Raw genomic sequence first — 19,237 nt, forward strand, 5'->3', positions numbered from 1 at the left:
ATTACCAAGATTTTGTTCAACTAAAAAGAAGTTAAGTTTTCTTCACCCAAAAAAAGTAATGTACGACAAAATTTGATTTTGTTATCTGAAGACACTAATACTGGTTGGAGTAGATTTCCTCAACCATTTTTATTCAATTGCTACCAAGTGACTATGATACCGTGTTTTAAAATATTAAGAATATAGAAACTGTTCAAAATGGGAATCATAAAATTGCATAAAATTGCTGTATAACTTAGAAAACGAGATCTACAAATAATCCCAAAAAACACACATAATATTTAACCAGTAGCCAAAAGTACTGAAAGTAGCCGGTACCAAAAGATAGCCAGTAGAGATTTACTAGAGAATTGCCAAGTTAAACGATTTAGCTGTAAATCCAACCGATTCCGAAAGAATTTAAAGTTCACTTATAGATTGGCGTCAAAATGCGACTCTGAATTTTTTTCTGAATCAGTGAAACTAAGAGATGATTTATATGAAGTTTGCTCTGACACAGATATATTCAGAATCAATAAGGAAAGTATTCGGAATAAAAGAAATCTTTCCGAATCAGTACTGGAAACCACAAACTACTCTAAGAAACATCTGAATTAGTTCTGATGCTGACTGAATGTTGTATACCGATATTCTCACCTAGTAGTTGTTCGCTCTCAGATTCTTCTTGATCTAATAGTCGGATCTTGTTCACAGATGCAACAACCTCGGGTTTTATTTGTGGATGTTTTCTAGAAGGTAACGCGTGGTTACGCATCACCTGTTGGCTATATGGCTCCTCTTCCCACTCGACAGCGGATGGAGGTGTCGTTTTAGGAGGGATCTCTTTGTGGTCCTCAGTGGGTTGCTGTGAGTTGGGTCGATCACAGCCCATACTCTGATCAGCCGTTCTCATATGTCCCAACTCTTCGTTAGGCTGTTCATCTTCATTTGTTCTCCTTTTGAAGAAGCTGGACCTAATGCAGGCATGGAAAAAATTAAAATAGTATCCGTGTGATTACTGATCATTGGGAAAACTCACTTTTACAAATTTCTGTGAATTTTTTACTGCCATTTAGCTAAGAGAAAAAGTTTCTAGCACGACCACGAACACAGGCGATGGCCTTAATGATCGAAACTGATGCAAAAACTCCTGCTGGAAAAAATCAAGACATAGCTTTCAAATTACAAAATCTGTACTATAGGAAAATTAAACATTCAGCAAAAAACACGTCTAAAAATAAAAAGTAAAACAAAAAAGAACTTTGGAATCTCTTTGGATCGTCATCTCTTTTATATTGCATAACTTTTGCATAGTTTTGATCAAACGACTATTTTAACTTGCTTAACTTCTTTAATCTGAAAACTGTCAGCAAACTGGTTGTTTTTGCTCTAGTATCATTGCTCTCAGGATCGCTCTATATCATATTCTCTTGTGATTTCCGCCCATTGTCTGAAGCTTTCAGTTCAAAACAAAAATTCTCATATCGCCTTTACCGTCGATTACGCATTTGAGATACTCTTTTAGAGAAAATGTAGTCAGTGATCGTTTAGTTGTTAATGCTGTCGACACCGAGTGTGAATAGGTTGATAAGCGCTAGAGAAAATGCACAAAAACATCTTTGGCGCATTGCCCCTACCCTTTTTCTGTGTGTTTATCGCAAACCCCAACCTTCTTTGTGCCCCTTTAGCGCATTAGTCGTTTTCGGTTCTTTGCTTTTGGCGACCAGGATCCCTTTTAAGGTCTTGGTTACCTCAGAAAGATAGCGGTTGGTAATAGACTAGTGCAGAATGGATAGCCGTACGTAAACCATTCCTAGAGTAAAAGTCAAAAAATCAAGCTGTTTCCTGTAGTTGTGATGTTTGACATTACAGTCGGACTATAATTTTTCTTTTATTTTTATTTCCGATAGAATTCCAATAGTTGTTATAAGATGACTTTCGGTTTATTTTTCTTCTTGTGATTGAATTGTCTGATTATTTTTTGATCAATCCTCTTATTTCTTGCGATTTTTCCTACATATTTTAGATCGTTGCAATCAGAAAAATGCTAGGGCTCGTGATTTTTGCTAAACCCTCAACCATACAACCCAGTCTTTATTTCATTAATATTTCATAATAGCCTGATTTTTGCTAAACCCTCAGCCATACATCAATCCAGTCTTTATTTTAATGATATTTCATAATAGCCTTCAAATTTCTAACAAAGCAAGATGAACTGATTTTTTCGCCGCTTCATATTATTTTTTCATTTGATTTATCAAGTATAAAAATTTGTTGAAAAATTTCAACGGGAGGCAGAAGTACAATGTCAAAGTTCATTTCGTGTTCGATTCTCCATACACTTTGTGTAAAATAAAAACGCAAATTTTTTTACATATTTGCTTAATATATTCATTTGCAGGCCAATTATGATAACTTAAATTATCATTATGAAAAACAACTGGTCGTTCTGCTCAACCAAAAAAGAAGCCCCCGATAACAATTCCTTAAAATATTCAATTTTTATCTCTAAAATACATGAAAAAATCCAAATTTTGAACTGGTTGGCTTTTAAATTAGAAAAAAAATTAAAAGCAACTTTTTTCTGTCTAGTCATCGAGATTATACTATGAAGCAAAAAGAATTATATGCAAGTTTATGAAAGGCATCCAAAATTTCAGTAATCGGATTTTGGTCTAATCAAGCTTGTTTTCATATAGATTGCAGGAAAAACTTGAGATGCTTGTGATTTGAAGAAAATAAAAAATTAAACATAACCGACTAACGTCGGGCGAATTGCTCTCAAACGACCGGCGAGCGGTTGGCTTGGTCAGTAGCTAGCCACGGGGGGGGTGCACCGGGGGCAGCACTGGGTGGGGGGGCAAAAGCGCGGTGGGGGGGTGAAGCCAATAGTGGGGGTGGGGGGTCAACAAAGGGGGGGGGGTGTCAACCTCTAAGAACCGCCCCTCACACCATAAGTATAAGTATAAGTCTCCAAGACAGTTTGAGCTGAAACAGACCTGAAAGGCTCTAAGAGCACATAATGCCCACTGGGCGCTACCTGTTTATCCCGTTTTTGAGGACGAAAAGTCAAAAGCGTCAGACGAAAAATTGGTCAAGCGAAAAATCGCATTAAAAAAAAGACCGACAGGACTAATATAATTGCTACAAACTTCGTTTGAGAGCAATTAAAAACAAATCCAGCTTTAACAAATAGCCATATTTACGCAAGTCGTGAAAATAATATCACTTTAAATTGAAATAGAATTCTTGCAAAATAGTAGATTAAATTTTTTAAGGATTACGGTATCGCAATTTTCATGATCATGGAATAAATTCAAATTGCACCGTGATTTAAGATTTTGCAATTAAATGCAAAGATGAGACTCTTCACAAAATCCAAGAGCACTAAACAATGACGGCAATTTTATCTAAAGGAATGGTTTTCTCCTTTGTCTTCTCTCCGCAAATTGGATTAAAAAATATAACTATCATTGCTTGAAGATGGATGTCCCATGTTACCACTATTTTATTTTTCTTAGAAGCAAAAATTTTATGGATAATGATGTATAGAACATTTCTCAGAACTTTCTTCTAAAAATTTTTTCAATTAAACTATACTATATTGTTCGTGTTTTGCATCAAAAAGACATGAAAAAAAGTGGAAACAGGCACAAAAAATATTCAACATTAAATCAATCAGAACTTTACTCGACTTTTGTGAACTCATTGGCGATACTTCCAAGATAACATGATATGAGAATAGATGATAACGATTTGTTTTCCATCAATTCAAAAAGAACCCTAGTTTTTGATGGCTCAAAATTTTCAAGAGTGACAAGACGTTTTATAGCCATAGACTGCCCAAATTGTGTCGATCGATCTGCAAATGACATAAGGACGTGATTGCATGGGTCCATTTGTACAGCTTTAAGCTGGCAAACGCGCTCGAAGATCAGCTTGAAGCATGATTTCTCAAACTGGTTTTATAGTTCTTACTTTTGCTGGCCATAAATCTATTTCAAATCAATGTATGTTCTGTGATCCGATACAAGCAATAGTTTCACTAAGTAATTGATGACGTAATAACCCGAGCCTAAAATACTGTGGACTTTTGTTAAATGAGTTTTGACTTAAATTTCGGAGTGCCCAGAAGCCTGTTATTCTTAATAGGACCCAGATACTCTTTTTGAGCCATTCATGACGCTTTGATAAAAATTTGGAAGAACATGCAAAAATTTGCACCTGCTGTTTCACATGGAGCTACCAGGCGAGCCTTTTTGATTCATGATAGGTTATGAGACTTGTTAGTATCAATTAACACTGCTATCTTTTGCAATCTGGACATGATATTAGAACGTGATTCAAGAATAAAGTGATCTGCTCTTTAAATTACCGGAGATAGATGCCCAAAATTATTGCTCCTGTACAACCCAAGATCAGTAACGCTGTGATAATTGAGCTCAGCGCCAGTTCCATATTAGTCCAATCTCCTCCGTGGTTCACAACAGGCGGCTGAAAGAGTTCCAGTTGACAGTTGTATTTTCGTTTATTACTTCCTTCTATTCGGATTATGTTAGAATATCGATCAAACTATAGTCTTAAACTTAGTGAGAATTAGAAAGAAAGTTTGACTTACCAGATTAGAAAGACAAGCAATATGACTTCGATCAGAGAAATTATATAAATGAATCGTCAAGAAATGGTGCTGAGAATCAATATTCGGTTCAAATTGGTGAATCTAGATAACTATTATTAGAGTTAGATTAAGTGATGTAAAATCTTCCCAGCATGTATTAAATGATGATGATATCTCCGGAAGTGTGAATGAATTCTTAGAAAAGTGCAAATGCATTCCATTTATGGTTCCCTTTGCGACTGATTTGCAGAAGCAAACCATATTGGTTAACCTTTGCGACCCCCACTATAAATCACGGTGCTAAGATTAGTTTTGTATCTTGACTTTTTCACACTGATAATGGGTATATATACAGCTGATTTTTTAGTCCTTTTTCATCCCCAAATTCAAATCACCATCTTGATCTAATAATCAGATCTCTCCTGTAAATCTCTAAATTCTTCTGTAAAATATCATTTTGTTATTCTCTCATTTTTGAGAAATTAATTCTTTTACTTAGTTAAAAACGCCTTTTATTCCGCTTGCGAAAGTCCATAACCCACAGGTTATGGGCCCAGCATTTTTCTAAGTCATAAAATTAATTTCCAAAACAAAACTAATTTGTTGTTGACCGTCATAATCCTTTTCTGCTTAGTACCTTTTCTTTTCACAACTGTTATGCCTGCCAAACTTCAATGGATCAACAGACAGTGAAGCTGCTGACCTACACAGGAAAGGCACAGGACTTTCCAATCTGGAGCACAAGATTTGTGGCGATGATGCAGACGAAGGGACTCTACAAATCACTACTGGGGACAGAGGAGCAACCCAATGAGCCTGCGCCACTGGCCAATGGGGCAACCAATGATGAGAAGAAGAACCACAATGTGCTGAAGGATGCATATGAGAAGGAAGTTGCAGACATCAAGGAGAAACGAAACAATGTGTGGTGCCATCTGGCACTGACTCTAGATGCAAGAACCCTCATGCTGATGAGACATGACTGTGTGGGAGATGACGGCATTGGAGATGGAGCAAAGGCTTGGAAGCTTTTGCAAGAGAGATTTCAGAGTGTGGAGACACCGACAGTGGTGACTTTAGTGGCACAGCTTGCTCGACTTCAGCTCGGGGATTCTTAGGATTTGGACAGCTTCTTCATCAGAGGACAGGAGTTGCTCACAAGGCTACAAGAAGCAGGGGAAGCAGTCTCAGAGACCCTCTTCAACGCCTTGGTCCTCAATGGTCTGCCAATGAGGTATGAAAGTTTTGTTATACAGGAAAGCTTCAACCCGGCAACGAACTTCACAGAGTTGAGGAAAAGGCTGCAGAACTTTCATGAGAGCACGGTGCAGAGACACAAGGGACAAAGTGGTTCAGTGGCACTGGCAGTGAAGCGTGACTTCAAGAATGGACCCAAGAAAGGAAACTGCTTTGTGTGTGGGATCCCTGGACACTTTGCCAAGGACTGCAGGAAGAAGGAGACAGCACAATGCAGCAAGTGTGGTGAGAAGGGTCACCTAGACAGGGCATGCAAGAGACAAAGAGATGGGGGCAAACATGAGTCAGTGGCAAAGGGTCCAACATTGGCTACACCAGACGAGGAATGCTGGGCAGCTCTTACCCAGTGGAAGACAGCAGGCATGCTAGTGGACAGTGGTTGTACAGATCACATAGTGACGAACATCGATGCGTTCCTGGACTTTGTGCCCATTCAATCAGTGGTCAGAAATCCCAACGGAGAGGCTTCCAGGGTTGTGGGCAGAGGCTGTGTGAGGATCAGCATACCCTCAAACAAAGAGGAATTCCAATGCGAACTCAAAAATGTTCTGTGTGTGCCGGACTATTCTTCAAACCTCCTATCAGTCTCAAGATGCACGGAGTGGGGACATAGCTTCACTTTCGAGAGAGGAAACAGCTGCATGAAACTCCAGAAGGGAACTCGGGTAAAACTAACACAAGAAAATAATTTGTTTTACTTACCCTGCAGCGTTCTAGAGTTCAAGATGAGTTCCAACAGCGTGAAACTTGACAGTGCAAGGAAGTGGCACAGACGATTGGGTCATTTGAATCAAGCGGATGTGGTCAGGAATGCACCAGTGACAGTGGGGGAACTCGATGATGTATGCAATGTGTGTGCATTGGCCAAGATCACAAAGACTCCAGTACCAAGAGTGGCAGAGACCCAAGCAGAAGACAAGCTGGACAGGGTGTTCACAGACGTGATGGGACTTTTCAGAGTAGAGTCACTGTCAGGGTTCCGGTTCTGCATAGTGTTTGCAGACCAGTACACAAAGTTTGTGTTTGTGGACTTGCTTAAGGCAAAGAGTGAAGCACTGGCCAGCCTGAAGAAATTTGTTCTCAGTGTGGGGACGCCCAAGAAGCTGAAGCAAGACAATTCGAAGGAGTTTCTCTCAGAGCAGTTCAAGACGTACTGCTTAGATGCAGGCATTCTACAGGAAAAGACCATACCAGAGACGCCACAACAGAATGGGTTAGCTGAGAAGTGCAACAGGACACTGCTGGAGATGGCAAGATGTTTGCTCATTGACTCAGGACTTCCCAAGATGATTTGGGGAGCAGCAATTCTTCACGCAGCAAGGATCAGAAACTTGGTTGGGAGACGAGGAGAAGAAAAATGCCCAGCAGAGCTGATGAGAGGTATAAAACCTAAGCTTCCAATTAGTAAATTATCTATTTTTGGTTGCACAGTCTTCATGAGGAAGAGGGACAGAGACGTCAGCAAACTTGAACCCAAGGCACTGGAAGGAAAGTTTGTGGGTTACACTGAAGGAGAAAATGGATACCTGGTGTACATACCCATCACACGCAAGGTGATGGCAGTTCGAGATTTGATCATCAAGGAGTCTGAAGTGGGCTCAATCCCTGAAAACAAAGAAACGGCTGACCTACTAGATGATGGGTCGGAACTGGGAATCTGGCACCCAGACGATGGTCATCAAGATGATGACAACAGAGAACGACAGGACACATCTACTGCAATAAAGGAGGAGTGGCATGACGCAGGGAGCGTGAATACTCAAGAAACAACACTGAGACCAGAGGCCTCAGATGTTGGAGAAACAGCACTAGATGAAGGATCTGCTGCAACAAGAGGGAGTTACAGAGACTCAGAGTCACTGGAAGACAGTGACACAGAAGACTTCTCACAGTTAGAGACAGTTGGCTTCAATGAAGATGCACTGGAACACGCGGACAGAGCAGAGCCCAGACGAGGGACACGAGCAAGGAATGTTCCGCAATTTTTTGGAGAATTCAGGACCCATCTTGTTGTGACTGAGGGCGACTATGTGGAACCCAAAACAGTCTACGAAGCCAAGCAAGGTGACGATTGGGACCAGTGGCACCGGGTAATGAAGGACGAGGTCAAGGCACTCCAAGACAACGAGACTTGGAACCTAGTGAGACCACCCACAGACAGGGACGTTATACCGGGCAAATGGGTCTACAAAGAGAAATTGGGACCCAGTGGTCAAGTGGACAAATACAAAGCGCGCTATGTGGCAAAGGCTTCAAACAAGTGGAAGGACTGGACTACTTTGAGACTTTTGCGCCTACCTGTAAGCCAGAGACATTCAGGATTCTACTTCAGCTATCAGCGAAAAAGGGCGATGTGATGCACCAATTTGATGTCAAGACCGCTTTCCTGCACTCGCCAATCGAAGAAGAAGTGTATCTGGAACAGCCACAGGAGTTTGTAAAACGCGGATCAGATGGGGAGAAGTTAGTATGTCGACTAAATAAATCAATTTATTGTTTGAAACAGGCTGCTAACAACTGGTACAAAGAGCTGGCAAACTTCCTACTGAGACAGGGGTTCACCAGAAGCAGGAACGATCACTGCTTGTTTGCAAGATCAGAGGCAGAGGATCACACCTTTATCTTGGTCTGGGTTGACGACATCATAGTAGCATCAAGAAGTATGACAGTGGTCTCTGATGTCAAGAAGGCACTAGAAGCAACCTTTCGATTGGAAGACAGAGGGGACTACACTGGTTTCTGGGTCTAAGAATCAGACGAGAAGAGGGCAAAGTCACAGTTGACCAAGAACGCTACATAGAAACAATGCTTGAGCGGTTTCAAATGGATCAATGCAAACCCTCAAGAACTCCAGCTGATCTGAAATTGAAACTTCAGACAGCACAGAACGGAGACGAAGAAGTGGACCAGAGGATCTACAGAACCATGGTTGGACCACTTTTGTATCTGGCCAAACAGACGAGGCCAGACATCATGTTCACAGTCAACATTCTGTCCAGACACATGAATGCACCTACCAATCAACACTGGATGTGCGGAAAACGACTTCTGCGATATCTTCAAGGTTCAAAAGGTTTAAAACTTACTTACACAAAAGAGGCTAGTTATGATTTAGTGGGGGAAAGTGATGCAGACTGGTCTGGAGACGTGAACGACAGAAAATCAATAACGGGCTATTACTTCAAGCTCAACAGACGTGGCGCAGCACTCAGCTGGGGTGTCAAGAAGCAGGCCACAGTTGCTCTTTCTTCATCAGAAGCAGAATATCAGGGCATGGCAGCAGCAGTTCAGGAAGCAATCTACCTGAAACAACTTCTAGAGGATTTTGGTCTCGAACAGAAACGTCCAATAGCAATTGGAGAGGACAACCAAAGTTGTATCAGACTTTGCCAAAACTCAGTCATGCACAAGAGGAGCAAGCACATCGAGACAAAGTTCCACTTCATTCGTGACAAGACTGAGGAGGGGACTCTTTCAATTCATTACGTCCCTACAGACAAAATGGCAGCGGACATCTTCACAAAGTCCTTACCCGTTTTGAAAGTGGAAACATTCAGAGCAGTTTTGATGGGAGCAGACTCTACGCAATCAGCTCAAGTCTGAGTGGGGGTGTTAGGATATCCATCAAACTATAGTCTTAAACTTGATGAGAATTAGAAAGAAAGTTTGACGTACCAGATTAGAAAGACAAGCAATATGACTTCGATCAAAGAAATTATATAAATGAATCGTCAAGAAATGCTGCTGAGAATCAATATTCGGTTCAAATTGGTGAATCTAGATAACTATTATTAGAGATAGATTAAGTGATGTAAAATCTTCCCAGCATGTATTAAATGATGATGATATCTCCGGAAGTGTGAATGTTTTCTTAGAAAAGTGCAAATGCATTCCATTTATTCCCTTTGCGACTGATTTGCAGAAGCAAACCATATTGGGTAACCCTTGCGACCCCCACTATAAATCACGTTGCTAAATATAGTTTTGTATCTTGACTTTTTCACACTGATAATGGGTATATATATAGCTGATTTTTGAGTCCTTTTTCATCCCCAAATTCAAATCACCATCTTGATCTAATAATCAGATCTCTCCTGTAAATCTCTGAATTCTTCTGTAAAATATCATTTTGTTATTCTCTCATTTTTGAGAAATTAATTCTTTTACTTAGTTAAAAACACCTTTTATTCCGCTTGCGAAAGTCCATAACCCACAGATTAGAACTAAGTCATAAACTAAGTGATGTTAAAAATATGCGCACCATTGATTTCAGCCTATTGAAAATATCAATTTTAAAATGAAAACTATTGCTAAGGTTAAAAAATTGAAGTACCAATACGCGACTCGATTTCTGAAAACAGGAACTAGATTTTCATATCTCTAAACAGTCAGATTTTCGAAACGAACTGAAGTTGTCCAAGCATCCCAAAATTGGCCTTCACGTCGGGAATTTCTGTCTCAAGCGTTCGTCAGCAGCGAACGTTATTAACAACGATCTAAGACTTTATCGGAGAAAAAACGACAGCTTCTTATGTTACAAACCAATCATACCGACAATTTTTCTTTTTTAGCCGAACACTCCTATGAACTCATACACTTGAAGCCAAACTACCAAACATTTTTAACATCTAAAACCAATGATGCCGACAAAACTTAACATTCCGAGGCTTGCTAAGATTTCTTTATGGTGCTTGAAACCAAACAAACGGAAAATTTCTGTCAAACTTTCTGTCAATTTCGTCCTGTCATCTGGACTAAGGCAGTTTTGGGCAAAAGTTAAAACTACAGAGATACCGAGCATATCCTGTTTTCTTTGCTTATCAGCTTTTTTATAAGTTTGACACAAAAAATCAAAGGCATTGAGTGCTTTTCGATGTAATTTTTATGCTTACGTTGTATATAGTGACTGAAAAATGAGAGAGTTTAGATCTTACTTCAGTTGCAGCCCGAGGTTCCTCCTGTGGAACCAAGCCATCATCAAGGTGGCCGAAACCTGTTCCGATATTAATTGTAGACTCTATTTCATCCTCTATGACGTATTCATTTTGGGTCATATTACATGTGTGTGGCACTCTGGTGATAGATTCTAATTGGCATCCACTTCTCTGGATCTTTATTGTGTCCAGACTGCACAACATATGGAATCCAGGGTAACTCACTGCTAGCTCATCTTTATGGGGTCTAAGTGGAATCATCTCCACTGCGATGAACGTATCTGGAAGCATTATAACATCGTGAGAAAAATGAATCGCACGGAGTCAACTATCACACAAAACCCGGGTCGAGGTTTTTGGGTAAATTTTTCCAAGAAATGCGTTGAATGCGGTGAATTTTGGTAAGAAATGCGGTGATTGCGGTGAATGTGGTGACAAAAAATATTTAAGCGCATTTCACCGCATTTCTTACAATAATTCACCACAAAATTCACCGCATTTCTTAGAAAAGTTCACCGCATCAACTTTTATGGCAAATTAATGTAAGAAATGCGGTGAAAGCGGTGAATGCTGTGACAAAAAATAATTCACCGCATTTCACCGCATTTCTTACAAAAAATCACCGCGAAATTCACCGCATTTCTTACAAAAATTCACCGCACTTGCTTTCCAACGTTTACTCAATCTGATTTAAATTAACAAAAAATAATAAGGATGTTTGTGACGGTTGGCGCTGTGGCATAAGCAGTGGAAGGCATGCAGGAGGTCCGAGGTTCAAACCCGGGAAGGGAAGATTCTGTTTTGTATGAATACTGAGAACGCGGTGAAAATAAATAATTCACCGCATTCACCGCATAAAGATTTAAGAAATACGCGGTAGAATTTTTTACCGCATTTCTTACACAAATTCACCACAAAATTCACCGCATTTCTTAGAAAAATTCACCGCATTTGCTTTCCAATGTTTATACTCAATCTGATCTAAATTAACAAAAAATATTAGGAATGTATGTGACAGCTGGTGCTGTGGAATAAGCAGTGGAAGGCAAGAAGGAGGTCAGAGGTTCAAACCCGGGTAGGGAAGATTCTTTTTTGTAAGAATACTGAGAACGCGGTTAAAATAAATAAGTCACCGCGATTCACCGGAATAAGATGTAAGAAACAAGCGGTGAATTTTTTTTTTCACCGCATTTCTTACGAAAATTCACCGCCAAAACTCGACCCGGGTAGTCTGGACATGGACGCACAAGAGGTTTATGCTTAGAGTGCACAATTTTGGTTTGAAACCCACGAAATTCTGGATATAAGCACTAAAATTTCTGGTTGGTGAACGTATTCTGGACTTTCCGAATTTTGGTCTGGGACCTCAAGAATGGGTACTACTAATATAGACGTGTTTAATAAAAAAAAATTAGTTCAATCGTATCGTCGTTGATTACCGCATTATTCAAAATGAGACAATAATTCGGCAAAGAAGTTTAATTCGCTCGTGGTTGAGTGAGCATTAGCTTGCACATAATATTACAGCACCGGTAATCTAACAAATTTGGCTATAATGATTATCAATGTAAAATAAAACAAAAACGACTCTTAATTAATCACATCCGGAACTTAAAGGCATGCAATTAAACTGAATTCCAATTTCTAAACTTTTGAAACCATGAAACATTTCTAAAACGGAAAGGTGTCTCTTTTCTCGAAGAGAGAGGAACTGTAAAAATTTCAGATTGAAGCAAAAGTTTTTAGCAAAAATTCTGTTCAGCCGTCATCTCACCTTAGACATTTGAGAATTTTTATCGCGTAAGACCATACAAATTTCTTATAAATTTGTCTTATAAGTACTTTTAAGATTATACGTTGCCTGACTAAGACTTTCTAAGACAATTTATCAGGTCTTACATGATAAAAGTTCACTTTTGTCAGGTCTTACGTGATAAAAATTCTGCCTTATAAGACCTTACACGATAAATTCTGCCTGACAAAAAATGTTTATCGTGTAAGATCTTATAAGAATCCTATAACATCTTGTAAGATAAACATTTGGAAAGCTGTGGCCCATCTTTTTGATAAATTTTTTATCAGATCATATACGATAAAAATTCTCTAAGTATGACATGTTCTACATATTGAAGACAATTCAGGGTTGCTTTCAAGCAGTAGCCAAAAAGCTACAGCTTGCCACACTTAAATATCAGAGCAACAAAGAGAAAATTATCTTGTATAGTCTTTTGAGACTTATAAGATTTTGTAAAAAAAAAAGGTTATTCGAGTGTTTGGCGCTTTTTCTGAGGCATTAATTATCAAAATAGGTTGTAAAATCATCTTCAAAGACCAAAACTATCTTGAACTGCTAAGTTTAGCCATAGTAACTAGTTAAATGTCAGCGTTATACTGCCGTCAAAATAGAATCAACAAACATTTTTTGTTTCAAAATTGGTTAGTTGACCGATTATTTTTTACTTCTATAGGAACTTGACTACGTTATACGGTTATACTGAAATCATTGAAACATAGCTTATCAGAACCTAGACGACAAAAATTCAGCCCTACGTGAACTTTTAACGAGTAAGATCTGATAAGATACTTATCAGATCTTATAAGATAACAATTCAGCAAATTGAATTATTATCATATAAGATCTGATAAGTATCTTATCAGATCTTGCACGATTAAACTTCACGTAGGGTACGATTTTTTGTCGTGTAAGACCAGATAAGATCTTACACGATAAAGATTTTTGATCAGCATCTTATCAGATCTTACATGATAAAAATTCCAGAATCACTGGGGCATTAAGTATACTATCGTTTTCAAAGACATAGTATCTACACAACCTAAAACGCCAATATTTAAAAAAAGTTGAAACAGTTATTACAGGAAAAATTACCGTCATTATAATCATTTGTAAAAATTAGACGATGATAAAATTGAAAAATTTAACTAATTCAGAAAAAAGAGCTTAGAAGCAGGAATGCTGAAATAGTCATTTATTTTCTGTGACTCATGTGCTAAAATTTTGCAAAGATAAAGATCCAAATAGTAAACCTCAAGTTAAAAATCATCAGCAAAACTTCTCATGCTATCTATACAAAAGTGCCGCGTTTTTTCTACGCAAACTCAAATATTTCATTTTTTCCCACAAAGCAGCTCAGTTGGAGAATTCTTTTCGAAATTTTTAGAAAATACTTTTCATTCAAAACTTTATGAAAAATTCCGAAGCCGGAAATGATAGAATCTTGTATTATTTCACCAAAAAAAATGAAGAAATTTGGGTAATCGTTTGCAACAACTCTGGCGCATTGGAGAACGCGAAAAAATTTTGGTCAAAGTTTGTTACCAAAAGCGATAGTTTTCAAAAACTTGGCACCTATAAAAATCTGTGTTCAATACTTTAAGTGCTGTGAATACATGAGGTCCACGAATAGCTTCAAAAATTGCAGCGAAGTTCTTCACATCAAATTGAGATCATTAAACTGCACACAATAGGAGGTTTTTTGCACATTTATTTCATAAGAACTTTGCTGAAAGTAAGTTAGGGTCAGAAATGCGCTGGTGAACGCTGACAAAAAAAACCGTGTCCGGCTTAATTTTCATAAGTTCTTTGAGTTAATTCTCGGAAGATAATGTGCCAAAAAGTGCAGAAATTATGAATGAAATTTGATAAAGTTTCATCAAATTAAGCGAAAGTTTATGCAGTATTTATACGTTTGAAATTATTTTAGTGGCTGTCAGCGTCGATTTTAGTGGCGATTACTTTTCATTGACTTTTAAAATTATATACCTAGCAAACATAAAGGATGTGTTCTGATCGGTACCTGGTGAGAATGAGTCAATTTCTTCTCCCAGATCCATGCACATAAGTAGGCTCCCCAGTCGGTTTTTGTTAGGAGGCACTGCTCCGCTCAGGAGGTGTTGGAACATGAAGTTCATGGATACAACCTCCTCTCTCGTTGAATACAACTCCTCCTTTCTTACAAATAATTGCACTCCGTAGAAGCCTGATAAGTGCTCAAGTGGTCTCCTAAAGCAATTAATCATATTAACATCGAGATGGAGGACCCATTATTTGCATTATTTGCACCTCCCAGCGACACGTGCAATTTTTGGCACAACTATTTAATTGGGGTGAGCAAAACCTGCTCCGGGGTACAAAGGGAAACATCCGAATGGTCAATGACTAAAAATTCTCGATGTTGGAAAATCTATGGCTACAATTTTTTTTTATAAATGAAGGTTCTAAGGAAATTAATGGCGAGTTTCTTACGGTTTGAGACCCTGAAAGCAGAGTCTATTGTTGGCCCTGTCCATAGATATAGATTCATTGATAAATGTGACTTCTAATGAGTGGATGTCAGGTGGGGTCAACTCTATTCGACATCTGTCCGAAGCAAAACCTATAAAACACAGTCATAATGTGAGTTTTCTCGCTTTTTCTGGCTCTTTTTCGTTTGTGCCCCCCCCCCCCCTGAAGCCTACTGGGTGTAAATTTTTGGCAACAATCAAGCACCATAACTTTCAATATAGTGATTTAACATGTAATAGCACGGGCTTTGTAACTGTGGGGCGAAGATTCATGCTTTTTGGCTTCCTTCGGATGCCTTTTGAGTGTCAATCTTTCAAGATTATTGCACGTTCATGCAAGGTTTACATTGAAACCCGCCAGGAAGTTATTGGGTTGACGCGCACAAAAAGTAAACTTACATTTGTATACAATTTCCAATAATATAGCACCTGTAGGGACACCTGACTAGCTACCTTGGCCTAACAAACCCAAAGAAGGGCTGAAAAAAAAGGCTGACATTTCTTTCCTTTGTGAAAAACAAACAGATATAAAATTCAGCTTTTTACTTGATTTTGATTCGCATAAAAGATTTTGAGGCTATTATAACTGATATGACTTTCAGAGAGAAAGTTTAAAATAAAGACAAGTATTTAAAAAATCAGCAACGAGTTATATTGAACAAACATACATTGTTTGCCTAGTCCACGATCATAAACATTCGATATGAGCAGTCGACAGGGTAAACATGTGTGTCATTTAATTACATCTTTTCCGTCTTTTCAATCAGAAAAACAAAGAAACGTTTGGATACGAACATTGAATAATTTAAACCGTAGACTCACAAAGCTGTCGTAAATATTTCGAAAATAAAATCACGCCAAAATCAAGGCGAAACAGTGAGGAGACGCATGAGTCGGGAGGGGGGTGCGTCTTATTTTTTGTGTTATCACCGGCTTTGGTAGTTTGTACACTTAGTCTGCTAAAGATCTAAAACAAATGCTGAGCTTCCTATACCCTTCAAATTTTACCAGTTTATTGAGGACAAAATATCAAATGCTGAGACAAAAAGAAAGAAACATAATCTTACGAAAAAAGATCTTTTCCGATTATGCCCCCAGTTTATCGGCTGCATATGATTTGCACCACCCGATGCACGTGCCGTATTTCTGCATAAAAATTTACAATCTAATGACACATGCTCTGTAACTTGGGGGCGCATTACTTACTAGTGGTGCTTAAACTTAAGAGATCTACAAAACAGAAACAAATATATGTAAGATAACATTCTTATCAATGGAGGGTATGCAGGATCTTTTCCCTTTGTGCCCCAAGTACGTTATGCAGCCCCAATTACAGAGCAGATGCCATTACACAGTAAATCATTTTGTAAAAATAGGGCACGTGCGTCTGGGTGGTGCAAATAATATGCACCCAATAAACTGGGGCGCAAACGGAAAAGATCTTTTTTGGTAACTTACGTTTCTTTCTTTCTTTTTGTCTACGCATTTGATATTTTGTCCTCATTAAACTGGTGAAATTTGAAGGGTATAGGAAGCTCAGCAGTTGTTTTAGATCTTTAGCAGTCTAAGTATACAAACTAACGAAGCCGGTGATAACACAAAAAAATAAGATGTACCCCCCTCCCGACCCCAGCGACTCCTCAACTTCTTCTTCGTCTTGATTTTGGCGTGATTTTAAATTCCAAATATTTACGACGGCTTTATGAGTCGACGGTTTAAATTAGTCATTGTTCGTATCCAAACGTTTCTTTGCTTTTCTTAATGAAAAGACGGAAAAGATATAATTAATTGACATACATGTTTACCCTGCCAAATTCTCATATCGAATGTTTATGATAGAGTTTAGGCAAACAATGTTTGTTTGTTAAATTTAGTTTTTTGCTGATGTTTTAAATACACTATAGTGCCAAAAAGCTACGTACAGCATGTTTTCTGCTTTTAGAGCATGATTCGTTATTCACAAGCATGATTTGCGCTAACGCGTGACAAAAGCCGTGAAATTTAAAAGTTTTTAGAGATTTTTTTTCTCCTTCTCTCCGCTTAAACAGAAAAAATGGTTACACCGCTTTGTTCTTTCTCAGTTTGCCAAGTTGTTACGCTAATGAATGTCGAATTTTCACGGTCTAGAATACAAAAAGCATTTAAACTTTGAGTCAAGATCCAGTGCACAGTATGCATATAAACGTTGCTTTAAAAATAGAAGTTTCGGGGCCCAAAAATTGACCGGAAGAACCCCAAAATTGTCCAAAAAAATCAGAAAAAAAGTTAGTTACTGATGTTTTGAAAAATCCCAAGACCTCACTGGAGCGCATTAGAGTGGCTGTTAACGCTTTTTTTTGCTACGATACAATTTCTAGAGGTACAATTAGACAAATTCTCAAACAATACGGAGTTTTGTCAACAAATTCTTCAAAAAAATTTAGTTTGAAGAAAAAAAGCAAGTGTTTGTGTTCAAAGTGGTGTATCAATATGCAAACGAAGTCATTTTATTTCTGGCAGATTTTTGTTTTTTCGGATGAAACAAGGGTTCGCATCTCCAATGACGTGATTGTTAGGGTTTTTCGAAGAAATGGAACAAAATTTCACAAAAAAAAACACAAAAATTTGAGTTCACACAAACGATCACTTATGTTTTGAGATGCAATACGATCCTATGTACTGAAATTGCTTGTTTAGTGTTCAAAAAAGCTAAGAATTGCTTTTCCCCAGAAATTACTTTTCAACAAGCTAATATTCCTGTGCATAAATCGAAGATTATCGGATTTTTTTTCCAAGAAAACGAGTGGAAGGTACTGAAATAGCTAGCATCTTGAATCCTTTTGAAAATTTATGCGCGATTTTGAAGCAACGATTACGAAAACAGACAGTTTTTGGAAAAAATTAGAAAAAAAAGTGTATAAAACATGAAATGAAATTGTCCCAGACGTCGTGAGAAACCTGTATAAAAACTACACAATCACCTACTAGACGTCAAAGAAGCAAAAAAGTGTACTGACGCGTTATTGATGAATAAAATTTGAACTGAAAATACTATAGTACTTGATGTTTGTATTGCTTTTTTAAAAAATCTTTAGGTGTACGTAACTTTTTGGTACCATAGTGTACTTGTCTTTATTTTAAATTTTCTCTTTGAAAGTCATGTCAGTTATAGTAGCCTCAAAATCTTTTATGCAAGTCAAAACCAAGTAAAAAGCAGAACTTTATACCTGTTTATTTTTTCACAAAGGAAAGAAAATGTCAGCCTTTCTTTTTCAACCCTTCTTGGGGTTTGTGAGGTCAGGGTAGCTAGTCCGGTGTCCCTACAAGTGCCATATTGTAAATTGTATGCAAATATGGTTTTATGATGTCCTGGTAAATAACTACATACGAAGAAACAATAGGACACGTATGACTCTGATCAACGTCAACTTAGAGAAAACAAATTAAGGCTGTCTGAGAAAAATAAGGTCTTGTTTTCTGATTACTATATTTTAGTTTTAGAATGCAAGTACGTTGTCCCAATTTCTTAGCATAACAGCGGTTACTCACTGTGGCAGCATCCGTTCTCAAAGAAACAAACAGCCTTTGAAGATTCGATTTGGTTCTTCAAACAGGCCAAGTCTGGTATAATGTGCGTGGGATCAACAGCATTTAACGGCTGTGCTGAACACAAAGTCAAAAGAATCAAAAACAAAAATGACGGATTGCTAAAAAGGTTCATTCTTTACCCCCACACAGTAAGAAGACTAATAGAAAATTAATGAAGAGTGAGCAGGTCAATAATAAAGATTACGATGTTGCACATAACTCTCATAAATGAGTCATTCTCGTTTTCTTGTCAAAAACGTACAAGTATGTTGTCATAATAGTAAGCATAGTTGATCATATATGGTAAACGTGACATTGTTGAACACGCCTTTCAATCAAACGCAGTAACAAAGTACAACAGTCGGGGAGCTTATAATCTAAATGTCGACTGTATAATTGCAGCAGTTGAAGTCGATTTTGGCTGACTCATGATTTTGTCTCCATTTTTGGTTGTCTAGATCACCATTTGAAGACTTTTCATCAAAACGTGCGAATCGAGGTCAAACTTCTGACTACCAATATTTATTCAAAGATTTAATCCATACATACGTAGCAATGAAAATAACCCCACCCCGCCCCC

At 38.1% G+C, this 19,237-nt stretch overlaps 1 protein-coding gene across 1 annotated transcript; it reads right to left on the reverse strand.

Moving 5' to 3' along the window:
* Positions 1–562: 562 nt before the first annotated feature.
* LOC142340141 (uncharacterized) lies at positions 563–18,904 on the reverse strand. The gene is made up of 6 exons (XM_075390615.1): positions 18,619–18,904; positions 15,053–15,182; positions 14,604–14,809; positions 10,789–11,069; positions 4,355–4,473; positions 563–953 (listed from the first exon to the last, which is right to left on the reverse strand). The coding sequence occupies exons 1-6, from the start codon at positions 18,788–18,790 to the stop codon at positions 578–580; spliced, it is 1,284 nt and encodes a 427-aa protein (XP_075246730.1). The 5' UTR covers positions 18,791–18,904; the 3' UTR covers positions 563–577.
* Between the last annotated feature and the right edge of the window lie 333 nt (positions 18,905–19,237).

This window comes from Convolutriloba macropyga, chromosome 5 (genome assembly GCF_964194025.1).
Source record: "Convolutriloba macropyga chromosome 5, txConMacr16.3, whole genome shotgun sequence".
Taxonomy (NCBI): domain Eukaryota; kingdom Metazoa; phylum Xenacoelomorpha; order Acoela; family Convolutidae; genus Convolutriloba; species Convolutriloba macropyga.